This window comes from Syngnathus floridae, chromosome 4 (genome assembly GCF_059516105.1).
Source record: "Syngnathus floridae isolate MCC-2025c chromosome 4, RoL_Sflo_1.0, whole genome shotgun sequence".
Lineage (NCBI taxonomy): Eukaryota > Metazoa > Chordata > Actinopteri > Syngnathiformes > Syngnathidae > Syngnathus > Syngnathus floridae.
The window spans coordinates 10,708,545-10,735,159 of record NC_142416.1 but is presented as its reverse complement, the minus strand read 5'-3'; the positions used below and the strand labels follow the sequence as shown (position 1 = coordinate 10,735,159).

Genomic DNA, 26,615 nt, shown 5'->3' with positions numbered 1-26,615 from the left:
TATAAGTATACTATATATATATATATATATATATATATATATATATATATATATATATTTTTTAATACTGAAATACGTACTAGACAATATCAGTTGTCTCAGTCATATTAATATTTACGTCGATAGATAGATAGATAGATAGATAGATAGATAGATAGATAGATAGATAGATAGATAGATAGATAGATAGATAGATAGATAGATAGATAGATAGATAGATAGATAGATAGATAGATAGATAGATAGATAGATAGATAGATAGATAGATAGATAGATAGATAGATAGATAGATAGATAGATAGATAGATAGATGATTACAATATATGTTTGATCTTTATAGTCCATTTATTGCTATTCCTATATAATATTCGAAAGAATACAGTGCTTATTCTACATAACAGGATTAGATTTGTTTTCTAGGTTGCATGTACTTGTTAAAATTGCAGAAAATAAAACTGTAATGTTGCCAATATGATCATGCTTGGCACAAATGTGCTGGAGGAGAAAAATAAGCACCTGCATGTCTAGACACCATTGGGGATTTGAGTGAATTGACCTTGGACAAGGCCGCCGTAAAGGTCCAGCAAAGACAAAATGTGTGCTGAGCGGTGCAGTGCTCTTACGTTGATAGGACTCTTGTTCTGCGATTCCAGCACCACTGCCACTGTACTGCAAGGCAGGATAAGGCGGGCCGTCAGGGATTTGTTAGGGGCCTGTTATTACATCTCCAGTCACATAAAATATGGCCGCCTCTCCACAGACCCGGCTGCCAGATAAATCCACCCTCCTCCAATCACACTGGCCCTTGCGAAGAAAGCGCCCAATGGTGCGCCTCAGAGAGTGACCCTCTGGTAATGACATGTGATTTATACAGTACATGTTTTATACAGAGTCACAAGCCGAGTATCACTCTGTCTCTATTTCTTGCTATCTATATATGGTGTGGTGGGAGTTAAGGGGCCTTTGGGAGAGTGGCGATCCGACACCCAACTTTGGGGTCCCACAAAATGGCTACAATGTGGATTGTTCCCCTGCAGCTGTCAACTAACAGCCGCCTAAGCCTGCAGTGGGTGCTGCGTCTTCTAGCATGAGATCACTAACACATAGGAGGATGGAGCTTGGAGCTAACAGACTGTAGTGTGGACGGCCTAAATCAACACCTGGTTGGGAAGAGGTGAAAGGGGAGAGGCTGTGCAGACTACAGAAGCACTGGGAAATGCTACAAACATATTCGATGACAAACATCACCTTTAACTGAAAACATGTCAATTACGGTCACTTAACATATATATATATATATATATATATATATATATATATATATATATATATATATATATATATATATATATATATATATATATATATACATATATATGTAGTGTGTGTGTGCGTGCGCGCGTGTGTGTGTGTGTGTGTGTGTGTGTGTGTTCTCATTCAATATTATTAATAGATTTTACAGTTTAAATTTTCCAAGACTTGCATCATGAAAAAAATAATTTTACATCAGGTTTGAATAATTGAACAATATGTCATAAAAACCTGTATTGTCTTTTATGTTATCTCCCTAAACACATTTGTGCATAAATAAGCACATTTTGTGAAGCGACAGAAAATAAGTCATGTCTCAAATAAACCAAATAAGCAGTTACCTCTGAAATTAAACCTCAACCCTTGCAGGAGCAAATAAAACTGGCAGGATCAATTATTCTCACCCAAGCAGATTAATGTTATTTTAGTTTATTTTCGTTTTGCCTTCATTTATTTTCTGTGAAAATAAGATAAACAACTGTTAGCATTTAGACAAGTTACTATATGCAATACTGGAATGAAAAAAAATCCAAATGAAAAGTATGTCATTAAAAATAATAATGATGATAATAATAATAATAGGTAATAATAATAACAATAATAATAATAATAATGATAATAACGATAATAATAATAATAATAATAATAATAATGTTAATAAAGACTATAAAAACTAATCTTTACACAAAGACTGATATTTTAAAAAAGAAAATCATCCGTATTTCTGTTGATAAAAAATAAAAAACGCACACATAAACAAAATGTAAACAATTAAATCAAGAAATTTAGAGCAAAAATAAAACGATGCCATGCTTTTTTAAAATTTTGATTAGGAAAAATTATATTTCTGAATTGCATTTCGTAAATGCCAAACCTGCACGCGGCGCGGGGACATTTGAGAGAAGATGAAGTATTTCTTGCAAGTAATAAAAAGGAAGGCAAAGGTCTGGAAAAAAAGAAGCCCATTGCCTGAATTATGAGCGGGCTTTGGTGATGCTGAGAGGGCCGCATGCTGCTCTTCTCTGGCGCCCCAGAGGAGACATCATCAGAGCTGATATATGGCTCAGCTCGACTTTACCTTTACAAAAGAAAGAATCATCCGGCTTTGATCGAGGGGGGAAAAACATCCTGGTGACTAAATGCGACAACTAAAACAAACCTGTGTTTGCCCGTCGAATAATCCAACCTCTCTTGAATACAAAATGAAAGAATGCAAAAAGACGCCATCTGAAAGTGGACTTTTATGCGTAAAAAGGCTTAAATAGGCTACGGATTGTGATTTCTCTCCCTCTCTCCCGTTTGCCCCCCCGCCCCCTCCTCCTTTTTTCTCCTCTCTCCCCTCTCCTCCCCCCTTATTGACTCCACAAAGCTATCCTCGTAAGTCACCACACGACTAAATTAGACCAAAGATGATATGAGTACAACGCATGATAATTCCGGCGGGCTCCTCCTCCTTCCAGCCATGCATCCTAATTAATGGGACACCCCCCCAGTCGCAAAAAGCTCTGCGCTGGACTGCAACATAGTCAAAGAGTGAAAGGGAAGAGGGCGAAAGTGCCACTGGAAATAATTGATTAGCTACCAGTCAGTGATAACTTGTTAGTAATCGTCAAGTGTTTGGAGCTCGCCATTTTCAGGGAGGCTTTTCGCTGCACCGGACTCCGGAGGCGCACTTTGAAGGCATCCCGTTTTGGAATAAGATTGTCCACCTCCAATCTTCCTCTGTTATGTGACTTCTTGCACCCTTCTCCCTTGTATAGCCTCACTCGTTTTAAGAGCTGATTTTCCCCACCCCGACCGAGCCCAACTCACCACCAGTGATGACATCCAAAGAAGTGGCCAAATGTGATGCGGGGGAAAACAGGAGGCGAAGCCCGTTGGACCACTTGCCACCCCCCGCCAACTCCAATAAGCCGCTGACCCCCTTCAGCATCGAGGACATCCTCAACAAGCCGTCCGTGAAGCGAAGTTACACCATTTGTGGCACGGCTCATCTCATCTCGTCCAGCGAGAAGCACCGCGCCTCCAGCCTGCCTCTGGCCAGCCGTGCGCTGCTCACCCAAACCTCGCCGCTGTGCGCCCTGGAGGAGCTGGCCAGCAAAACCTTCAAGGGGCTGGAAGTCAGCGTGCTACAGGCGGCAGAAGGTATGGCGTCCTAATGATAATAATTATGCAATTTGGAAAAAATATTCAGAGACATCGATCTGCAAATGTATCAGTGCATGCCAACAAACACAAGTCAAATCCCCAAAGTTTTTGAAGTCATCTACTTTTAATTTTTGTCTGTTTGCTCATTCTTGCTGTGGTTCCGTATATGGTTTGGAGCCTTACACGTAAATTTAATATACACTCACCGGTCACAACATTAGGTACACCTGCATCACCATTGTAGTGTAATACAAAAGAATGGCTTCGTTTTGATCGGTATTGAAATATATTTATGGAATAATTATGGTGTTGTTTGCATTGCACCGGGGATGGTCACCGTTTTAGTAGTAAGACTGCAAACTGCAACCGTACTTTTTAAATTAGTGCCAATTAAAATTGAGTATTGTGAGATGAGTGGTCACGATGCTGTACATTATAATCCCCTTTTGGTGCTGCTTCTACGTGCCATTTTCCAAATAAGCCATTGAGGTTTTTTTTTTCACCGCTGTGCATTGTCCCCTCCAGGCCGGGACGGCATGACCCTATTCGGCCAGAGAACCACGCCGAAGAAGCGCCGGAAGTCCCGCACGGCCTTCACCAACCATCAAATCTACGAGCTGGAGAAGCGCTTTCTGTACCAGAAATACTTGTCCCCGGCCGACCGGGACCAGATCGCCCAACAGCTCGGCCTGACCAACGCGCAAGTCATCACGTGGTTTCAAAACCGCAGAGCCAAGCTAAAACGGGACCTGGAGGAGATGAAAGCGGACGTGGAGTCGGCAAAGGCCATCGGCCAAGTCCCCTTGGACAAGCTGGCCAAGCTGGCCGACCTGGAGAAATGCGCCAACGGCACGCTGGGCCATCCGCGAGTCGACTCCCCCACGCGGGGAGGCCAGCAAGAGCACGATCTCGGCCAGAAAGTGACGAGGTCCCCGCTGTCGCCTTTCTCAGACCACACAACGAGCAAAGAGTGCTCGGAGGACGAGGACGTGGAGATTGACGTGGATGACTGATGGTGCGGCGCTGCAGCGCGGAAGTGCCAAAAACAATTCATCAAGAAAAAAGACGATGGACACAAACAGCGTCGAGGATTTACTTGTATAACGTACTGCTTATATTGTGTACCACTTTTCTGAACATGTACCAAAATGTAATTATACTTTTGTATGGGCGCATATAAGCATGGATACACAACAAAAAGAAATATGCAGTCGTAATTTACGATGTAACAGTCTTTGCAATCAGAGCAATATGGTCAAAAATGACACGTGTAAATTATTATTATTATTATTATTATTATTATTATTATTATTATTATTATTATTATTATTATTATTATTATTATAACTGTTTCCCCACCACCAACATACATACACAGGCGCACGCGCACACCTGTTTGTTACATTATTTTTCAGAGGTCCTCACCCAATTATGTTTTGCATGCAAATGCGTGATTTGATTTGTGATTCCGATTCTATTTATTTTACGTTCGTTTATTTTTAATTTAAACGTTTTGTTTTGTGAGCCAATGCAGGCTCGCCTCCTCTTTTCACCTTGTGCCGCAGTGCATGAAGACTGGGACTTTTTTCCTACGATGATGCATTTTATTTGCTGGTTAAAAAAAACGACTTTTTATTGCGGTGAATTTAAGGCTTTTTTTGGGGGGGGGTTAATTTGTTTGGATACCGTTTGTCATGATTTGAACACCTGTAAGTGCCTTTCTAAAATTCAGGATTTGAAACCCAATTAATGCACAGACTGCAATGTATATAGGCAACAATGGGAATAAAATGGCTTTTTTTCCTGAATATTTCCTTACGTTGTAATTCTTACGTAAGCATTTTTATACTTTTTCGAATGCAGACTAATAAAAACCGAGTGCTATACGACACGCCGCTCGGGCGTGTTAAAGCCATCAAACGCGTCTATTTAAATGTATTATACTGCACTATTTAATCCCTTTGTGTCCTTTTCTACGGGGACGCTCTAAACATATTGTGGTCCGGAATCTCTCATGTCCTTTCACGTCTTAAATGCGTATCGTGGCTTCTTGACCCTCAGACGTGTTTCTCCATTCGGGCCAAAAATTTATGTGAGAAACACAAATCTGGCCCCGGCAAATAAAGACGAGGATGCCACGAAACTACAAAGTTTTGGCCCAGTTTCTGCCGGCTTTTATGGGGCTTTTTTGTTCTGCGGGTCCAGGCCGTAATTTTGAGCGTAAAGCATGAAAAGTGGGGACAAATGAGCAGCGTTCCCCGATGTGCCGAGCCACAAAGGGGCTGGGCGGCCCCCCGCTGCCTCCAATACTGAGACAAGTGTGTCCCACCGCACAAAAAGGACGCAAACGTTTGGAGCCCATATGGTTTTTGAAATTTCCTCACAATTTCGGACAATTTGATGGATTGAGTTAACCCTCCTTTTAAACAGTTGAAGTGAGTGCGAACAAAGGCCATAATGCCGACATAGACCCTCCCTTCATGAGGGCATCTGCGGCTATTAATGTCTGGCCCTTTTCTTTGCCTGCAGTTTTGAACAAGTCAATGAATTACAATGAAAGTGGCCTTTTTTTTTTGTGAGTCGCTTGTCTTTCTACGCTTTAGCTGTGGAATAATATGTTTGACTTCTGTCCAAGAAGGGTTTCTAAACAAGGAATGGATTTTTTTGAAAGTGTTTTTAATGTTAAGTAGGGAGCCCATAAAGAGTTGGGACTATGAAGGCATTGATGCCAAAGTCTGGTTAGGGAGCCTTTTGTTTGTTTTCTTCCTTTTGCTTCTTTATTCCTTTTGTCTTTAAGGAGTTTAATGAAGCTGAAAACATGGTGATGTGAGAAAGAGAGAGTGTCATGAACAGCAACTCAAAAGGCTGCCTCCCGTTTAACCTCCTTTGTTCAAAGAAATGATAAGTAGACCTGTCTCTTTGTGTGGGCTTGTTTTAGTGTTTGCTTTTTTTCCCCCCAACTCAAAACTTCAATAAGTTTATAGGACTGTGTCGCCAGTATATATAGTGCAAGTAGTCAACTTGAAGTTCTATTGAAAGCCAATTAATTAATGCTTGGGCCATTACATTAGGCACACCAGAAAACATCTATATTATCCTATTTTGTTCTTCTCATGCCCATTGTGTCATCTATGAATTTGTATGATGCAATCTGCCTAGTGGCCAATGAGCTGTTTTTATGTCATGACTCCCGGATACAGTATTCATTTTACGTGTGGGTCCCATCCTGAATCTGCATGATGAGAGAGTGTTATGGTAGCCCAAGTTTACGGATTCCACTTGTTTATTTTATGAGGGCTTGTCAGGAGGCCCCATGAAGTAACATTAGCCTACAGTCTGTGGGACCACTCCATGGTAATTAATCTGAAGGTCTTAAGTGTATTTCAGTATTTCACTTCAAGATGGGGGGGAAAAATCACTACTTCAATCGTCCGGAAAATTGAAGTTTGATGCATGAGTCCCTACTGAAACAATACTACAGTCCTCCCCCTGCCCCCCCTCTCAATTCTCTCCCCCACTCCCTTTTATTTTATTATTTGCACCTTGTGGAAAACAGTTTCAGGTGCACAGCTAAATTAATTTTTGAGCTGATGGCCGAATGACACAACTGCAGTGAGAAAATGGAATGGATGAACTCCGTTATAAATTGTGAATAATGAAACCAATAGGCCTATATGTTAGTAAAAATATTAAAAAATGGCATATAATGATCATCAATAATCATTATTATATTAATCACAATCATTTTCTCATAATTAATAACAGCGTCATCATTGTAAAAAAAAAATAGACATGTAAACGACTTTATATTTGCCTCGAGTTAAATCACTCTATATATCTAAATGGAGAGGGATTGCAGAGTTTTAATCATAGCCTTCCTGCAGAGCCAGTTAATACTTCAAACTTCAATTTTACGGGCGATTGAGCTAAGCATGTTTCTGACAGAATTGATGTATGTATTAATTTCCTTTAACTGTTGATTAATTAGGCTGCGCTGAAGGCTCACACAGAACGGTTTGTTGGCAAATTTGCATATTAATCAAATTCTAGTTGATCATTCAAATAATATATAGTTGGACATTTAAGGAAGCTTGAAAACAGCAGGAATACACCGTTTTGCCTTAAAATGAAGCTGCTACATTTGAAACACTGTAATTTCACCTAAAACGTGCACTGGTGAATAAACATGATTAGATGGCAACCAAATAAGCAGATTGCCTAAACATTCTCGTCGTAAAGAGCTGCAGTCTATTGGTGTATTAACCCCAACAACTAAGAATCAAAAGACTTGTTCAAACAACAACAACATTGCATAGTATCACTGAATTCAGTGATCTTATGTATTCCATTGTTAATAAAGAAAAGCATAAACAAAAAAGTGAACAACTAGTTTTAATATATAGAAACGCTACCATTTTAATGAAAGGAGAGGTATTTATACAAGTAGAAGTTTGGTGGTGGTAATTTTAGGATAATAATTTTAATTAGGAAAATTTATATCCTCACTAAGGCAATTGGGAACAGATTATCATTTGTAATGCCAAATAGCAGAGTAAAACAAAGCAAAAGAATAGAAAATAAATACACTCTAGTACAGAGAGATATATTTAACTCTAAACAATGTAACGTTGAAACGTTGTAAAGATGATTAATGCGTTTAACATTATTAAAGAATCGACAGAACACCCCACCGGTTAAAATTAGCATACAGTTAATCAGGACCATGAATTACGCATGAATATTATTTTTATTGATATTTTATAAATATGTTAAACGGCATAATTGTTTGATGAGGAGTGCATTTTCTTCAAATACTAAAGGTATTTGTCGCACACCATAACAAAGTTTATCTTGCTGCTCGCAGTCACCAGAATTCACGTTTACGAGAATAAGTGGTGCGAACATTTGTGACTCGGAAACTTAAGTTGTAATATTATTGTAACATTGTAATATTCAGGGAGCGACAAGGAAGATAAGACACCGGTAAAAGACCAATCAGCGAGTCGATTAGTAAGAGGAGTAAACTGAGACACCTGCTGGCCAATAGGGGCAATGCACGCCCACTACGCTGAACAGACCAGACCCGACACGTTCAATAAAAAAAGAACATCAATTATAACATTGATAATAATAATAATAATAATAATAATAATAATAATAATAATAATAATAATAATAATAATAATAATAATCAATAATGGAAATAATAATAATGATGATCATATTCATCATCATTATCATCATCATTCCAACGACATATTCTGACAGTTCCTCATGTACTAGTACCAAAATGTTTTGTGTTTTTTTTAATCTTGTTTAAGCATGAAAGCAGGTAAAGGTGTACTTGGCTAATAACTTGGATAATAATAATAATAATAATAATAATAATAATAATAATAATAATAATAATAATAATAATAATAATAATAATAATAATAATAATAATAAATGATCCATAATAGATATAATCATAATGATCATATTCATCATAATTATCATCATCATTACAGTGACATATTCTGACAGTTCCTCATGTACTAGTACCAAAATGTTTTGTGTTTTTTTTAATCTTGTTTAAGCATGAAAGCAGGTAAAGGTGTACTTGGCTAATAACTTGGATGATAATAATAATAATAATAATAATAATAATAATAATAATAATAATAATAATAATAATAATAATAATAATAAATGATCCATAATAGATATAATCATAATGATCATATTCATCATAATGATCATCATCATTACAGTGACATATTCTGACCGAGTTCCGAGTAGCAACATTTTTTGTTGCTTTTTAACCCTGTTTAGCCATGAAAGCAGGTAAAAGTGTACTTGGCTTTTGAGTGTGCGTGGCTGAAAAGTGTACTTGGTAACTACGGTCTGAAATAATACAAAAATATTTAATAAGGTAAAATTGCCAATAAAGGCACTAAATTGAATGCATCGAATCATGTTAACGTAGTCAGAAGCTAAAAAGTACTCAAAGTGCATTTATTAACTGATGAATATTGCGAACATTTATTTCCTAAAGATTATTATTTTGTCTTTAGTCTTTTAGTTTGAGGAACACGCACGTATGCGTAGTTTGTACGCAGCAGTGGTGCTCTTTAACGCTTTGCAGTTACGCCGTCGCGTGAATGACGTCATCAATATTGGCGGCATTTTGAAAAGGAAATATTTTTGTTGTGGTGTATTTCAGTAAATTCCGCTTCGTCAAATATGGTAAGCATTGAGTTCCTCTAACTTTTGTACTTAAGGTTTAATTGCATCAACACGAATAGTTTATTTTGGTTTAACAAATGTCACACTACAAACGATGATTTTACATGCCATGAGCCACCGCAACATCGCCTGACTATAAAGTCCCAACCTGCGTTAAGCTACGGACTGAGAAAAACTCATGGCTTGTTTTAAACCTAAGCTATATGACTAAAACGTTTATGATTAACATATTCATTCATGTAATACTGTCTGCTATATGCACAATTGCTCCATTTCAACCATGTTGCTCTTATTTATTTATTTATTTATTTGCTTGTTTATTTATTTATTTATTTATTTATTTATTCATTTATTCATTCGTTGCTCTTATTTATTCATTGTATGTGCCTTCTTGTTTTTACTTTTTGTATTGTTTACTTGAATGTTTTGTTTGTCCATGAACCAATAATATATATATATATATATATATATATATATATATATATATATATATATATATATATATATATATATAATATGTAATATGTCATGTCACCGTGGGATAGTAGGAAACGCAAATTTGATCTCTTTGTGTGTCTTGACATGTGAAGAAATTGACAATAAAGCAGATTTTGACTTTATTGCTTTTGTTTGTTTAAAATAAAAACATGGAAGGACTATCTTTAAAAAAAAAATCACATATTAAATTTTGAGATCATAATATTGTCTTGATGATAAGAATCCTGGAATGGGGTAAGTATTGTTCTTTTTCAAAACACTGCATGACATGATTTTACATTCTGCTCAAAATTGCCTCTGTATATGCAGGATGAACTTACACAGGGAAACCAAGCTCTACCTGGACTGTCAGAAGCTGCCCAGTTGGAACTAATGAACCAATGTGAGGAGCAGTTTGCTCATCTTGAAAAGGTGATTTAGATATCCATATTGTACTTATGTCCTTGATTCCTGATTGCGTCAACCCCAATTCTGTTGAAACTAAACAAAATTCTTACCCCGTTGCAGCTTCAAAATAAAATTATCCAACATGAGCCAGAGCAATGTGAAAATACTCAAGAGCAGGTGAGATGACTGCACATTCTGATTTTGTGGAATATTTTCAGCTACTTTTTAGTCTATACTTGCAGAGGACAGGCGTACACACTGAATTGAGTTTCCTGATACTTGGTGTTTCCTTTAATTTTCCTATATCCTTCATTCCATATTTTTTTGTTCCAAATTGATTAGTATTTTTCATTGTAGCCTGGGCCTGTTTATGAGTTAAAAACATTGATCATTTTTGATGACAAATGTGATGTTTTTCCTTTAGTCAGTTAATCGGCTATTAGCAACAGAAGCGGAAATGAAGCAGTGGCTCACGGAGAAACCAAGATGTAAGTAACCATTATAACATTTGTATATACAATAAATATGACTTTACGCACTAATTATAAGTTGTATTCTGAAACAGTATTAATAAAATCATTCAATGACACCGACTTCTAATAAATCTAAACGAGAATAACGTTCAGTGCAGATGTCTCCCAAGGTTAGTCTTGAACCTAATGCTGTTTTTTGTTTGTTCATATGTTATAGTCTATACTGGAACCCAAGGACCTAAAAATAGCAAACCAGCGATCGTATTTTCTAGGAATGTTGTCAGTGGAAGCAATCATTTGTGATGTAAATGTTAACACTGGCAGGGATTTACAAGTATTGCAAATTGATATTTATCTCTTTCCTAATAATTGTGAGAAAATATTAACCAGATGAACATCTTCTCATAAATGAATATAATTAGTTATTAATAACATACAATAGTAAAATTACAAAAGTTAATTTGAGGATAGTATTTGCATATTTCCAAAGTGTGTGTTAAACTGGTAGCTCTGGTAGCATTGATCACTACCCAAGAAAAAGGTTCATACTGGGTATATAAATTGTGGGAATTGCATCAGTTCAATTTCCTGTATTTGTTTTCATTCTTGTAGTGTTGGCAGAAAACTCTGAAGTGTTACTTAAAGCTGGAAAAGAAGAGGTACATGCACAAGAAAAGTATACTACTGAAAAAGGAGCGCGCTTCTGATCTGACCGCCCCGTTTTCCACAGATGCTCAAGCTATGCTCTGAACTTGAGATGGTTCTCTCTTGCTACGAAGCAAAGCGAGACAAACTACGAGAAACTAAAGAGCTGTGCGTAACCTTTTATCTTGCGCGCACGCATGACGTTTCTTGTTGTGACGTGTTTTGTTGACGGGTTCGTGTTAATTGTGTGTTGAAGTGAATTCAAGTGGTTGGAAGAAAAGCGGCAGGCGCTACAGGCTGTCACTGACCATGCTAAGCGACTTCAAAATCAAAGTGAGAAATTATCAGAGCACAGGTGAGTGCGCTTAAGTTTGACCCAACTGATCTGTTTTGTCACATTTGTGTTTGAGGCTTATAGAACCAACTAGCAGATCAATGAAATTTGTCAATCAGTATACCCAACTAGTGACTGGGGTTGAAACGTTTCAGCTTATTGCCAGCCTTTGGAAGTGTGTTGTGAATAGGTGTGAGGTATTGGACAAGCACTTAATTCACTAGGTTTTTTTCCACTTAACATTCAAAAAGCACCAGTACTTTCACATGAATAGAAATGCCTGTTAACAATGAATTCACATTATAGTGGTTTGCGTGTGTCGCATGAATTCCAGTGTTGTGCTTGAAACCAAGGAAAAGATCAGCAGAATGAAAGCCTACAACGAAAAGCTGATGGAATCTCTGGGGGACATCCTAGAGAAACATGTTCCTCCTCCTTGCGGTGAGAAGGTATGTTCAGTTTTTTCTGCTGTTCTCAATCATGTTGAAGCTGAGACAAAATCTAAAAAAGTTTGATACATGCTCATCATGATCCCCATTTTTTCCAGAATATTTCCAATGATCTAAATGAAGACTTTATTTCCCTCGCTGATATTCTGGAGGTGAGTTCTGTTGCACGACTCAACTTTCAATGTTTAGAAGTGTGATTGGTTGTTTGTGGATGTGTGCCCTGCGATTGACTGGCAACCACTTGAGAGTGAACTGAGAGCTTAAAAAGATGTTTTTGATTCATTCCGTGAGAATGAATCACATTCACTGCTTACTCTTACAGCTGCTCATGAACAAGGCCCTAAAGACGCCACATGACCCTTATGTGACAGTCGACTCCACTTTCTGGCCACCGTATGTAGAGATGTTACTCCGACATGATATGGCTGTCAGACATCATGAGAATAACTTCAAGATTCGCCTGGAAACATTTTTTTGAAACTGTGCTGTATTTGGCATGATACTAACTGGACCAATCCTGGACCTGTTTTTCCTTTTTATAGTTGTGAGGCTTTTGCAGCACATGTACTGAATATACTCGAATGCCAAAATACCTTTGGTAGTACACCTGCAGTCTTTTGGGATCCAATGCAAGTGTCTCCTTTAAAAAAAGATACTGCATTCTATTTTTGATTGTGATTATGAGTTGATTAATGACACTGGTCAACAACAAATCCTAATCACAAATGGCTTTGTGTCCCTTAATGTATTAATGGTGCTGATTGAAAAAATATCTTAACTTGTTTTTCTAGCACAGTAGAATTTGGAGATATGTTCATTTTTTGTTTTTAAGTTTGAGCTTAAAAACACGCACAATAAGGATTTTTCCATGCATTGTGGCTGAACTTTACCCTTGTGTCATACATCTTGAATATATTACTATATCGTGTATTATTGTTGTTTTAATATTATTATTATGAAAATATGACAATATGACAATATAATTTGCTGTTGATTTTTTTTGTGACATGTGACCATAATTATTAGAAACACCTATAGATATTCTAAACCACGGCAAATTACAAGTTCACACTGTCCTGTGACCAATTCTGTAACTGAAATGACGCTTAACAAAAATTTTCCAAGTACACGGCTCAAAAGTCATAACACAGTGTACTCTAGCTGGAATGGAATGGTTGTATATAGTGTACTTTACAGCCTCCCCCCCCCCCCCCTCCCCCCCCCCCCACACACACACACACATATAACAATACCACCCTACGCCTATAATGGTTGTCAGTAATTGTAATGTAAAAGTTACACGATTAAATTTGGCATTCTGAAGCCATGCGTAACATTTCCTTTGATCCAAAACTCGGTGCGTCATATGACGTCATCATGCCCGTCCAATCCTGTTTGGCCGCCGCGTCATGCTTGAGAATTCCCGTGGGCGGAGAAGCGATTCCGGTTCCGGGTGTCTTCGTATCAGCAGAACGAAGGCGTTCGCCTTTCTGATTATGGTCTTTTACCAGAAACTTTTTTCAACTATCGACGGATCATTGTAGTTGCCATTTTATTCGACAAGTTAAACGGAAGAAGCGAACATGACGACCCGTTCAGAGCGAGAGAAGGCCCAGAAACTGAACGAGCAGCACCAGGCCATCCTGTCCAAAATGCTCAGAGAGGAAGACAACAAGTATTGTGCCGATTGCGAGGCGAAAGGTGCGAAATTCACCCTGACAATAATTGATTACTTTTTGCCACACCGTCGTCGACTTATATTTCTTCGCACGTGTTTAGAACAATTGTAGCATCTGTTAGCCGATACAAAGCGACTCGGATGTACGGAAGCGGCTCCGGTAGTCAGCTGACATCGCGTCCCTTGAAGCTAAACTAAGTGCCCAGCTAGCAGGCAGCAAGCAGGCTAATCGCTTTCGTAAGAACACGTCGTATGTCTTTAATTCACAATGAATCCGTGTCTACTTTTCTAATCATCACAGCATGTTGATCATGTTTTTTATTCTAATCCCATCTTCACGTCACAGAGAGTAGTGTATAGTGCATGAGTAGTATTTGCCTGCTACCTGTAAGTCTAAGCCACTTAATATTGGTTCGATCCATCATGGGGCCCTTTACCTTTTCAGGTCCGAGATGGGCGTCTTGGAACCTGGGCGTATTTATCTGCATTCGGTGTGCGGGCATCCACAGGAACCTCGGTGTCCACATATCCCGAGTGAAATCAGTCAATTTGGACCAATGGACCTCAGATCAAATCCAGGTACGGTAGTCTGATTATTTCAACTATAAGGTTTGCCATTGTCTATAGAGTTAGTCAGAACACAAGGTACTACAACTCCCAAGCGCAATGAGTGAAATCAGTAAACAGTTGAAAAATTAAATATCTCTCTTCTATTAATGCTAGCGACATGTAGTGGTAGGCAGACCAATTAAATGGGCTTCCGCTAGATATCACAAGGTACTAAGAAAAAAAAAATTACATATCCACCTGTTGCCATTCAAACAACAAACACAACAGGGATGCACATCAATAAAAGTTTGATTAAACAATGTTGCAGTGATCAAAAGTCCCTTCATCAGAAGACGAGTAGATTGATTTCTGACTGATATTTTGATATACCTTTCCACTAAACAGCATAAGGAATGACACCCATCTTAAAATATAATCTTTTGACAATTATGTGCCACTTAAGAATCACGGGACTATATATAGTTGAGAACCCTGTATTTACTGCAACAACTAGTACACAACCGGCTTGTTGGTTTTGATTTGACTTTTTTTGCTTCAAAATGTGTCGGACCAACAGACTGCTAAACTACTTTGTGTACCTCCTGCCATCAAATTGCATAACTCATCAAGGACAAAGAAGACCTCATATGATTAGCATACCCAAGTGTTACCTTCAATACTTTATTACTCAACAATTTATTTATTGCTATTCGTGTTATTACTCTCCTCTTTGCTTGTTACTCATGTGCAATGTTCTCTCTTGTACTATTTCTATGTGAGTTACTGGAACCAGAATTTCCTGAGGGAGCAATCCCAAGGGATAAATAAAGTTGAGTCTCTGGCTGACATTATGAATGCAAATCCTCCATATGTCAGTAATTTAATGGTTATTCAGTGCTGTTATTTCTCTGACAGCTTTTACATGAACACAGTGATCATGAGTATTTCTGTGTTAACCCCTCAGTGCTCTCTTCTTTTTGTCAGCGTATGCAGGATATGGGAAACACCAAGGCCAGGCAGCTATATGAGGCCGACCTTCCAGCAAACTTCAGACGACCTCAAACAGACCAGTATCTTTCACTACGTGTACTTACATGAAAGTGTCAATATGCAGTCACTCATATTTAAAGCCTTAGTTTTGGAAGTGTCTAAACTGTCTCCTGGACTGTTCTTGCTTTAGCTTTCAGTGGTCTGCCCGATTATATCCCTTTCATTGAAGCTAATTCCATTGTGCACTTGTACTGCGAACTGTGTAAAGCTACTATATTTCCTTGACTCTCGTCTCAGAGCAGTTGAATTCTTCATCAGGGATAAATATGAGAAGAAGAAATACTACAGCAGGAATTTGACCAATGGAGGCAGTGTATGTCCCTTTTTAATATTCCTATTTGACCACTTTTCACTTCGCTCACACTTAAACGGATTCCTATATTTTTTTCTTTTCGTTTTCTCAGCCTAAAGATTGTATTAAGAAGGAGACTGAGCGAGGGAGCAAGGTGTCATCTTACACCAAGGTAAGTTCTCATGTACGCATTCGCACAATCTTCTCAGCTTTCACCTGTTTACCCTCTTAAATGACAATTTATCTTTTATTTTAAGAAGAATGAAGACTCAAGGCCAGCCCCTAAAATCAGCCCAGTGAAGACACCAGAACCTTCCGTGAACCTACTAGCACTTGGTGAGTGCGCTGCTGTTTTTCATTGACAATCTTAAGAGTTATATTATATTTGAGGAGCCTTATGGTAGCAGCATCTGCCTGACTGACATAATTTGCACGGCATCGTCATCCCAAGTTAAAGTACATTAGAGGGGGGGGTAATTAATACAAATGCTCTTGAGTTTGCTATTGTAATGCGGAAGCTAAACCCTGGTGGCGATGTCTGTTAGCTACATAAATAGTGTGACGTTATTTTAACCTGCTCACGAATTCACCAAAGGAGAGGAACAAAACAAACACCAACAGTGAATGGCATCCAGTTACAAGAAAAATACTGAGACAAAATATTGTCCTTCCAATTTCTGTTGCGCTCAAGTGAAGATTGTCTCACGAAACAAAAACCTACAGCTTGTCTTTCACCCCCCAGGTACAGTTCTTGAGTTGAATATTTCGGTAGCATTCACAACTTGAGGCAATGTAAGTCCAAAAGCCATAGCGTCTATGTAGATACTACAAAACTGCAGAAAACAATCTTTCTAAATCCTCTTTAACAGCCAACAGGCAACTGTAATGAACTGTGTTGCTTGTAATGCAAAGTTACTTGTTCATCCAGAAATGCTGAAGCAGTGAACCTCTGAAGTTTCTCTAGCAGGAAGTTAAAGTTGCTGATTCAGCCAATGATGCTTGTTGCTGACTTTTGCCTTTTTTTTTTCTATGTTTCAAATGGGAAACAGGATAGGGTCACTTTAAAGTCACATATGTGGTGGACCACTATTCCTTGATGCTTATTGTTCCTCTTGTAGGATAAATTTCCTTTAAAAAGGTGGGAGCTGCTCTCTTGTGGTCAATGACGACATGATTTGTGGAATTATTTTTAGCATCTCGCTAAACAAAAGTTAGACGGAGTGTGTGTTAGTGGGGAAACATATAAGGGGGATTTATTTATTTATCTCTCACTGTCACTCATTCTCTTCTCACACACTTGCACTCTCCATATATATTTATTCAGGATGTCCCATTAGTTTTAGTAGTCATTGATCCAAATACATTTGTGTATGTGCCTGACAGATCTTGCTTACCTCGCGTAGTTATTTTCTACCTGTAAAACCAGTCTTAGCGTGCGGCACTGTTGCGCTATTTTCTGGAATGTCTGCTGTACGCTCACTTGCTCCTTTTTGCTCCTCTTATTTATTTATTTGTTGTGTTATTTATTCATTATTTATTCAGCACGCTGTTGTTTACTTGTTTACTTGATTGTCTATTGTGGGCCATGTCTTGTCACCGTGGGATAGGGGGGAACGAAATTTCGGTATCTTTGTGTGTCTTTGGCATGTGGAGAAATTGACAATAAAGCTGACTTTGACTTTGACTTTTGACTCTTCTGTTGTAGACGCACCAGCAGCTGCACCGAGTAACAATGGGATCACGAGCACAAGCCAGAACAATAATGACCTGGACATTTTCGGTCCCATGGTATCCAACCCCCTACCGTCATCCACGTCGACTGCTCAGTTTCCTCAGGTAGAGCCTACCATAGTGCTGGCATCAGGTGGAAATTAAAAATAAAATAAAATCATTTTTCAGGAGACCCTAACCCCCCCCCCCCCCCCCCCACTTTCTTTTTTTCCCTCATAAATTTAAACTGCTAAGCATCCTCCTGTTTTCCTCTCTAGAAACATTACCAAAAGAGACAAATCTCTCCCCAAAGACTTTGAGACAAATTGATATCAGAACCACAATTTTCAACGTTTGTTTTATTTGCCATTGTTTATTTCCTTGTTGTCCCTACCAACGTATAGTGTGCATCCGAACATAGCTACAGAACATTTTTGGCAGTGTCACTTGAATTGTAAACAAAAACAAAAAAGATAGGCAATATAATTCATTCTACCTCTAAATGTTTTTGGCGTTTTTTTTTTTCTTCCCCCCCATCTAGGTGAGCTCCAACAGTGTTGCCGGCACTCCTACACAAGCCCCGCCAGCAGCAGTGGGTGGAGCCCCGTCAGTGTCAGGACACGGCGATCTTGACCTGTTCAATGACAGCAGCAGCAGCAGCACAACTAAGACAGAAGAGAACACAAAGAAGCCATTGTCCAAGGACTCCATCTTGTCACTCTATGGAACCAACAACATGACACCACAGGCTCCAGCTGGTAAGAGAACAGCAAGTTATGCAACTTATCTACATAAAACCCATCATTAAACATCAAAAGAGTAGTCCTCACAAATAAACCCGAGCAAACCTGTTTGTCACGGTACTTAAACATTATTTGCGTAATGCTCTTTGTCCTCTTCCTCTCAGCTGGCATGTTCATGGGACCCTCTCAGATGCAGTATCCTGTCCAGACCACTGCTGGTTATCAGGCCTTTCCTGGCATGGGCACTGCTGTGCCGCCCACGACCGTCATGGGTGCCATGATGGCACAGAGTGGAGCAGCCATGATGGGGCCCAATCCAGGAATGATGGTTGGGATGACAATGCCCAATGGCTTCATGGGAAATGCCCCTGCTAGCGGTGTGATGGGCATGGCCCCCAGAATGATGGCGCCACATGGCAGTGCGATGCCTGCAGGCATGGTGCCTGCCCAGGGCATGTACACCATCCAGCCTGGGCAACAAGCTCAATGGAACATGGCTCAGGTATAGCTTCGTAAAATCACAGTGTGTAAAATGGCCTTGCATCCATATGCAAACTGCTTTTCCAATCTGTAACAGTTAAGTGTTTTGTCAACTTAGGACTGATTTTTCAGATACCAGCATTTTCTCCTTTTTTAAGATTTAGCATAGTAGGCACCTGTTATTTTTTAGGTCTACTTCTAAACATTTACTTGTAACTCTACACATTTCAAAATAATTAATTCTAGTAACCGGTTATGAACTTCCCTGACGTTATGCTATCAGTATTTCATTGCATTTGTCGAAATCATCGATATCATCCAAGAAAGTAATATTACAGCACACAACTGTGCAACATAGATTTAACAAAGTCCGGAATCATTATGTATCTGGTCGCCAGCCAATCGCAGGGCAGATGGCCATTCACTATAACGTGCACTCGACACAGGAATGCCAGAGGTCGCCAAAGCAAAAATAAAACATTTCAATTAAATACATCACAGGATGAAAAAATACTGACAGCGAGCTGACCCTCAAACAATTGTTTTTATCTGATTGGGCAAAAATAAATGTTCTTATGTTTGTTGTGGTATTAAAAACTACGCAAGTAAATGTCCCTGCCAAACCATATTCGTGATAGCAGAATGTGTGATGGTTAAGTGTTCTTTACGGTACAAAGAGTGGATGGAAAAGCTTGAGCAGACTTCTTGACGTCATTGAGAGCTGCAGTAGAAATTCTCATCACCAGAGGGGAGGCATGACACAGGCAAGAAGACTTCAGTGTGCCAGCCTGTTTTAATTATGAGGACTCGAGACATGGAGTTTATTCTCAAGAATATTTGCAGTGATGTTTTTTCGGGTCATTGCTTGATATAGGGTCGTTGACTGTCACATTTTCCTTCCCGAGTGTTGACTGTAATGTGTTTCCCACCCTCAGGTGAGCCACCAGATGTCAGGGTTGCATCTGAACGGCGCACCCGGACACATGGCCTTCGCTCAGCCTCCAGCTGCTATGGGTGGTTGGGCAGCACCCGCATCCGGCCAAACTCTCAGCACACAACTATGGAAGTGAGCACGCACGCACGGACGGAGAAAGAGTGGTGCTTGCAGAAGGTGCAAAAGAGCTTTTGTGTTTCTCTGCAACTCACTATGAACTGATGTCGATTCCCACCATGGACCAGCCTTCAAGAACATGAAAATAGTTATCTCTACTTGCCCCCCCCCCCCCCATTTCCTTCCTTCTCTTTACTCTCTTTCTCTCTATTGTGTGAGTGAATTGGGAGTCTTACAACCTGGCAGATTCTGCCTGTCGTATGGTTTTTGAGCATTGCTTTTATTTTCCTTTTTTGGAAAACAAATTTAAGGAAATAACAGTCCCAACAAAAATTGTATTGACATATCAGAAAAGCTGCAGGACCAGTTACACGAGCTTTTATTGTATCATGATAAGATTATAGAACATTTAAATAAATAGTATTTAAAGGGAGAAGATACGACTAATACGGTCTTTCTGTTCTGCTCCCAAGTGTACAGCGCTGTATAACCTTTTAAAGTACTCGTGGTTCCCCTATATAAAAAAAAAAAGAAATAAATAAAGGTAATGATTGATGGCTTGTGTCATCTCTTTTAATGGATGAAGAATGAATGAAAAGTTCAAAGTAAAGGAGGCGAGTGTTTGGCATTACATGGGAATATGTTGACATGAGTTTTTCATCATGGAGCTATACTTCATTATGGTAGACTCAGTGAAATATTCAGCTTTTTATTTTTTTAAAACTTATTGGAGTTTGTAGTCAGTGGTTCTACACCATACAAAACAGAACCGTTTCATTAACATAAGGAATGGTAAACTGTTGACACTTATGATTATATGTAATTTTCTTTTAGCTTCCCTCACCACTTGAGATTGATAAACAGTTAATGTATTGAGTTTTTGTGATGGACTTTAATGACACAACTTATTCCAAAGTCTGTTGTGATAGTTCTTGCCGGTGATATGTGGTCAGGGGAGGCAGGTGAGTGAGCACCTCCCTGTCCCCTTCCCTGCATGTAATTAATAAAACAAGTGCAAACAAAGATTACATTATATCATTTAGTTCTGTGGTCCATTACAGTATGTACAGTGCCGTGAAAAAGTTTGTGAACCCTTAGGATTTTACAATATATTTGCATTTTTTTAAAGAAATAACGGAGACAAGTTCACAATAGTGTTACAGAATGGTGACACATTGCCATTATGGCTGAATACAAATTAATAGGACTATATTTTAACTATAAACACACAAGAATAACAAAATAATGAAAACGCAGTTGTGAATAAGTTTGTGAACCCTTGCCAACAGTCAGAGTTAATAGCTTGTTGCACCTCCTTTAGCAGCAATGACTTCTTGCAATCTTTTCTTGTAAGTACTGACGAGTCTCTCACATCGAGCTGGGGAGATTTTGGGCCACTCCTCCCTGCAGAACTGCTTCAGTTGTCCAAGGTTTGATGGTTTTCTTTGGTGCACTGCTTTTTTCAGGTCCGACCACAACATTTCTATCGGATTTAAGTCTGGACTTTGACTGGGCCACTCCAGAACATTGAATTTTTTCTTTTTGAGCCATTCCGATGTTGATTTACTTGCATGCTTTGGATCATTGTCCTGTTGCAGCATCCAGTTTCTTCTTAACTTGAGCTTCTTTACAGACGGTTTAACGTTTTCTTCCAGAATATTTTGGTAAACCTCGGAATTCATGATTCCTTCTATGATGGTAAGTTGCCCTGGTCCTGCTGCTGCAAAGCAGCCCCATACGAGTACTCGTCCTCCTCCATGTTTTACAGTTGGGATGAGGTGCTTTTGTTGATAAGCTGTGCTTGGTCGTCTCCAAACAAATCTGTTTTGATTTTGGCCAAAAAGTTCTATTTTAGATTCATCAGTCCATAAAATGTTGTTCCAAAATTCTTGAGGCTTTCCTATGTGCTCTTGAGCAAATTTTAACCGAGCTGCAATATTCTTTTTTGATAGTAATGGCTTCTTCCTTGCTACCCTTCCATGAAGGTTATTCTGAGCCAGTCTTTTTCTGATGGTGCTGTCATGAACTTCAATTCCTTTGCTTGAGAGAGATTTCTGAAGGTCTCTAGAGGTAAGTCTGGGGTTATCAGTGACTTCTCTCACCATCTTTCTTTCTGCTCTGCCTGTTATCTTCCTTGGACGACCAGATCTTCGAAGTGAAGTAGTTACTCCATGTTCTTGGTACTTGTAAATCACTTGTCTTACAGTTGAAACATGTAGCTGCAGATCTTTGGCTATGGTTTTGTAACCTTTTCCAGATTTGTGAGCTGCAATTATTGCTCCTCTGTGGTCTGGAGACAGCTCTTTAGATCTTCCCATTGCTAGATTTGTAATGTTTGTGTCCACGCAGGTATAGCTCTACTAAATGACAAGTACATTCAGGTGAGTATACAACAAGTGTGGCTTTAAGGTCTGTCAAGTCACATGAAATTACCTGAAGTCATCTAGTATTGAAAGACATGTCACACAGTCAGTTTTAACTTCTATAGGTGGAAAGGTTCACAAACTTATTCACACCTGTGTTTTGATTTTTTTGCTATTTTCTTATGCTTCCTGTTAAAACAGGGTTTTGCAGATTTGTGTCAATGCTAACTAGCCTTGTGTCAATATCCTGTAACACTTTTGTAAACTTGTCACCGTCATTTCTTTAAAAAAAGTGCAAATATATTGTAAAATCCTAAGGGTTCACAAACTTTTTCACGGCACTGTAGATGTTCTTGAAATAACGTAATTTTAATTTTCCTGTTCAAATACATGGGTTAGAGGAGAAAGCGCTACTGTGTGGTTAGATGTTATTCCCAACTCTTGAATGTCATTTTGAATCATTTCAAAGATTACCCTTGAAAATGTATGTTTTCTAGATCATTCGATTTTTTTTCTTCAAATAAATTGTTGTGCCGCCAAGACTAACTTCTGCCCATAACCCAGGCAAAATGTAGGTCTTTCCCCAAAATACAAAATTATTCATCTCTTGTGAGATGTATCACTAAAACAATACTGAAACCTATTTGCTATTAGCTAGGGCTCTAATGCATGTGGAGCATTACAAAAAGAGTACAAAAATACTCGGACAGGTAGTATTTTTATCCAATGGGCAGTTGTATGCACACCAGCGTTGAAATGAAAAAAAAAAACCTAACACATGCTACTGAAGTTGAGCACTAGGTGGCAGTATTGCATTTGGTTGTTGACCAGCCATAATGATTTGAAGAGCTAAATGCTGCATAAATCTAATCTGAGTTTGTGCTGGGCATTTTACATATGATTTTATAGTGTTATTCCCTAAATATTATGAGCTACAAATGGATGGAATGATATGACATAGTATTAGTGAGTGAGTATGATGTAGTACAGTCTCACAAATGAATACCTTCTGATGGTGTCAATCACAACTGAGCATTATTGTTTTTTAAAAAGTCTGGGTCTAGGTCTACCCAATGCATGGCTTTACAAAAGGATATTACGTATTTGTAAGAGAAAAACAACTCCAATATGCTTTGCAGCCCATTGCCATTGCTTTCAACCTTTGGCTGTCCAAATGCACTGTAGCTGGTGCAATGAATGCCTTTTTGTGTAAAAGTCAAGTACATCCACATGGAGCTTTTGGAAAATTAAAGTGACGCAACATACTCAGTTGCAGTTTGACAGGCAGGGAAATTGTGCCTCACGTTGCCTCTCTGGAGCGAGATTCTTTCCCTCAGCAATGACAGTCAGGTTTATCAGAACAAGTCTGTCAGTACATACTATGGCTGTATTCCTCCACCCAGAACAAATAAACCCACCCCAGTGAAGGTTTATACAGGTGGATGTGGTATGCCAAGTAACCTTTGCATAAAACCTGTTTTATTAATAGTGTGCATTGTGTTTAAAATGCACTCACCATTCCAAGCACTATGAGCCATGCCCAATTAGGTCGGTCCTTGTCTATGACTCCTAGGATTAAAAGTGGGTGTGGTAATTCCAGCCAGCCCAGCTCTACCCGTTTAATTCCCACCTACCAGCCAAGGCCTCCTGCACTGCACAAGTCACCCTTGCATGATTTGCCAATGCTGATACCATTCCACTTTACTCAGATGGTGACATGGGACAGAAGAGGTTTGTTCCCACATGCAGGGGCCCACATGCGCAAAAGAGCTAGCTACCTCATGCTTGGCAAAGTCTGAATGCATCTGAAGTGCTTTTTGCTTATGTTCAATTCCGATCTTTGCTCCAGGCTAACTTTGGAAAGTTTCACGATGAGGTTTGATGACACAGCATGACTGATCCATAATTAAATATGTCACTGATATGAGAACTCGATTTGAATTTGTGAAAATTCCATGGTGACATTACACATGTGGGTGTTTGAATGATATCTGCTTGCTTGTCTTAGATGCAGCAGAAAGAGGTTAAACATGATGGGAAAGTTCCAGAAACATATTTGCCAAAAATCGAAGCTGCCGGAAATGTACGAAGTACGGCTTTGAATTTTATTACACATAGTTCCGGTTTCATAATAGCGAGTCACGAATGTTTTTGTGCCCATGGTCCCTTCCTAAGTCTCTCTGCGTGCCTCAAGGCCGTCTTGCATGGCAGACGGCCATGCAAGGCAAAGAACCCATTGAAGCGGCTTCCTCTCTTTTTTTATATATTTTTTTAATTAGAATTCACACAGACTTTCTGGAAAGGCCTTTTTCTAATCAGCATGTCTTATCGCTACTGTTTGCGGCAGTTTGAATTTTGATTACAAATAAAATCAATCAAACGAATGAATGCATTTTCTCATTAAGACAAAATGCATGACATTATCTACAAATTTTATATTCAATTATGATGAAATGTTGAAAAACTCTGTAACCAGTTCAGGGTGTACCCTATTAATAGTGTAAGTTGCTGAGGTTAGCAACAGAAAAAGCAACCTGCATACTATTTTGATTGTAAATATACTTGGTGCTTCTGACTTAGGCCAGCTGAGAACGCCTTGCTGGCCCTGACAGTTCACCACTAGCTTATAGGTGTTTATGTCACTAAAAATTAAAATAATAAAACATTCAGTCTCACCACTGGCAACCGTTCAATCTAAACCTTATCCAGTTCTTTTCAACATTCTTGGCTTTGTCACAAAGTCATCAGGATTAGGTTCTACAGGGCAGCACTAGATTCTTATTTTCTGAATCACCTTTGCACAGCATGAGGTACTCTGAGCGAAACAGATCGTTTTATGAGCTGGTAAAATGCCTTTACAGTCATATAGCGGGAAGATTTAAGCTTAAGCCACTTTGGGTTCACTATCGTCCTTAAGGATATTTATTTTGACATGTTTGGAGTCAAAACAGCAATCTTACGCTTGGCTGGCCATTCACCCTTTTATCTGTAATACCCTTACAATACAATCCTCCCTTTCACATTGAATAAAAAACAGCTGCAGCGATGATTTGCAAAGTAAAATGGTAGTAATTTAACAAATAAAATTCATGTAGTTAAATTTTATCTGACAATAATATTAAAATCTGCAGAAAATTATGTGTAAGAACAATTAAGTGGATTACTATGTAAGACCCGAGTCAAGTTGGCAATAATGGCAACTACTTGGTATGTACGCCAAGCAGACAAAATGCATTCAATGTTACAAATAATCTGAAAATTCATTGTTTAGCTCCGAATAAATGGCGTTATGAGAGCTCTGACCTCAAAACTGGTTTTTACTGTATACAGTTGACTCATGACAAGCTATTAGAGCTACTGCTTCATATCTTGTTGTTTATGTCAAGGAAATATTCTGACCTTATTATCGCAATGGCTTTGGCTGAGAGCAATTCTGGAAGATCTTTTACATAGACCGTGTAATGTAACAGCAGCGTGCTGGATATGTGTCCAAATATGGGCCCATAAAGCTTCCCAGTGGGGGTTGGGTGCTGTACTCCCACCCACTTTGTAATCGCTGACTTTCCAAAGCAAACATTACACCATTGTTTGAGAAATGTGAACTCCTCATCGGGAATTTGCTCTTTTACTCCTCAAAATGTGCTTAATGTAGTGTCTCACTTACAGTTTATCATTCCATGCATTTTTTTTCCCATTTCCTGTTTCATGCAAACAGGTAAGATTAGGTCATAAAAGACGGTGCTGTGTTGAAAAGGCAAGGCTTGACCCTCCCTTTACTTTTTCATAGCTACACACACTACATCATAAATGAGTCCAAAGTGCAACACCGGTACGAGATTTTAACACTGCCTGTCTTTGTTCACTTTGTCACTATTTGCATTCCCAGTCCGTGTGTTTATAATGAAGTATGTGTGCTCTTGTTACTTAGGTAACAGTGTTGACAGCCTCCAGGGCAAAGGTTAGTCAGCCCTTAGGGTGTGTCGTCTATTAAATCCATGGGTCATTTGCTTTGTTTGATTTTCATTTCACTTAAGGTTTTCTGCTCCGAGACATTGAGTGCAAGTCTAACATCAACAAGTTTGACCATTGTTGAGCCTTTTCCTGACAACACCGCCTTTACGTAACACTCATTTCCACCAGCCCATATCCCACCTCCCACAATGTAAACTCAGTTGGTATGACAACTGCATAAACAGAGATATCATTTTGTTGCAAAAATGACACAC

At 38.9% G+C, this 26,615-nt stretch overlaps 3 protein-coding genes across 4 annotated transcripts; all 3 read left to right on the top strand.

Annotated features, from left to right (window-relative positions):
* The first annotated feature begins 2,507 nt into the window (after positions 1-2,507).
* lbx1b (ladybird homeobox 1b) lies at positions 2,508-5,070 on the top strand. The gene is made up of 2 exons (XM_088373832.1): positions 2,508-3,456; positions 3,985-5,070. Exons 1-2 carry the CDS (start codon positions 3,132-3,134, stop codon positions 4,470-4,472), a joined length of 813 nt encoding a protein of 270 aa, XP_088229958.1. The 5' UTR covers positions 2,508-3,131; the 3' UTR covers positions 4,473-5,070.
* A 4,501-nt stretch (positions 5,071-9,571) lies between these two features.
* On the top strand, positions 9,572-13,461 carry cenpk (centromere protein K). The gene is made up of 10 exons (XM_088373626.1): positions 9,572-9,687; positions 10,495-10,596; positions 10,693-10,749; positions 10,997-11,060; positions 11,658-11,704; positions 11,776-11,858; positions 11,947-12,045; positions 12,359-12,473; positions 12,572-12,625; positions 12,796-13,461. The coding sequence occupies exons 1-10, from the start codon at positions 9,685-9,687 to the stop codon at positions 12,949-12,951; spliced, it is 780 nt and encodes a 259-aa protein (XP_088229752.1). The 5' UTR covers positions 9,572-9,684; the 3' UTR covers positions 12,952-13,461.
* Positions 13,462-13,893: 432 nt separating this feature from the next.
* LOC148399031 (stromal membrane-associated protein 1-like) lies at positions 13,894-20,581 on the top strand. 2 transcript variants are annotated; one of them, XM_088374434.1, is made up of 10 exons: positions 13,894-14,174; positions 14,597-14,730; positions 15,685-15,770; positions 15,988-16,063; positions 16,155-16,214; positions 16,303-16,378; positions 17,748-17,878; positions 18,294-18,510; positions 18,660-18,997; positions 19,911-20,581. In XM_088374434.1, exons 1-10 carry the CDS (start codon positions 14,057-14,059, stop codon positions 20,043-20,045), a joined length of 1,371 nt encoding a protein of 456 aa, XP_088230560.1. In that variant the 5' UTR covers positions 13,894-14,056; the 3' UTR covers positions 20,046-20,581. The 2 variants fall into 2 exon arrangements, with proteins under 2 accessions (XP_088230560.1, XP_088230559.1); XM_088374433.1 differs by having other exon boundaries at positions 16,300-16,378.
* Positions 20,582-26,615: the final 6,034 nt, after the last annotated feature.

What these genes read in the sequence shown, in the direction of transcription:
- lbx1b (XM_088373832.1), top strand. Translation starts at nt 3,132, where the DNA reads ATGACATCCAAAGAAGTGGCCAAATGTGATGCGGGGGAAAACAGGAGG. An exon ending in CGTGCTACAGGCGGCAGAAG is followed by an intron (nt 3,457 to 3,984) that starts GTATGGCGTCCT and finishes TGTCCCCTCCAG; the next exon opens with GCCGGGACGGCATGACCCTA.
- cenpk (XM_088373626.1), top strand. An exon ending in CTACGAGAAACTAAAGAGCT is followed by an intron (nt 11,859 to 11,946) that starts GTGCGTAACCTT and finishes TGTGTGTTGAAG; the next exon opens with TGAATTCAAGTGGTTGGAAG. An exon ending in CTCCTCCTTGCGGTGAGAAG is followed by an intron (nt 12,474 to 12,571) that starts GTATGTTCAGTT and finishes CATTTTTTCCAG; the next exon opens with AATATTTCCAATGATCTAAA.
- LOC148399031 (XM_088374433.1), top strand. Translation starts at nt 14,057, where the DNA reads ATGACGACCCGTTCAGAGCGAGAGAAGGCCCAGAAACTGAACGAGCAG. An exon ending in AGACGACCTCAAACAGACCA is followed by an intron (nt 15,771 to 15,987) that starts GTATCTTTCACT and finishes CTCTCGTCTCAG; the next exon opens with AGCAGTTGAATTCTTCATCA. An exon ending in ATTTGACCAATGGAGGCAGT is followed by an intron (nt 16,064 to 16,154) that starts GTATGTCCCTTT and finishes TCGTTTTCTCAG; the next exon opens with CCTAAAGATTGTATTAAGAA.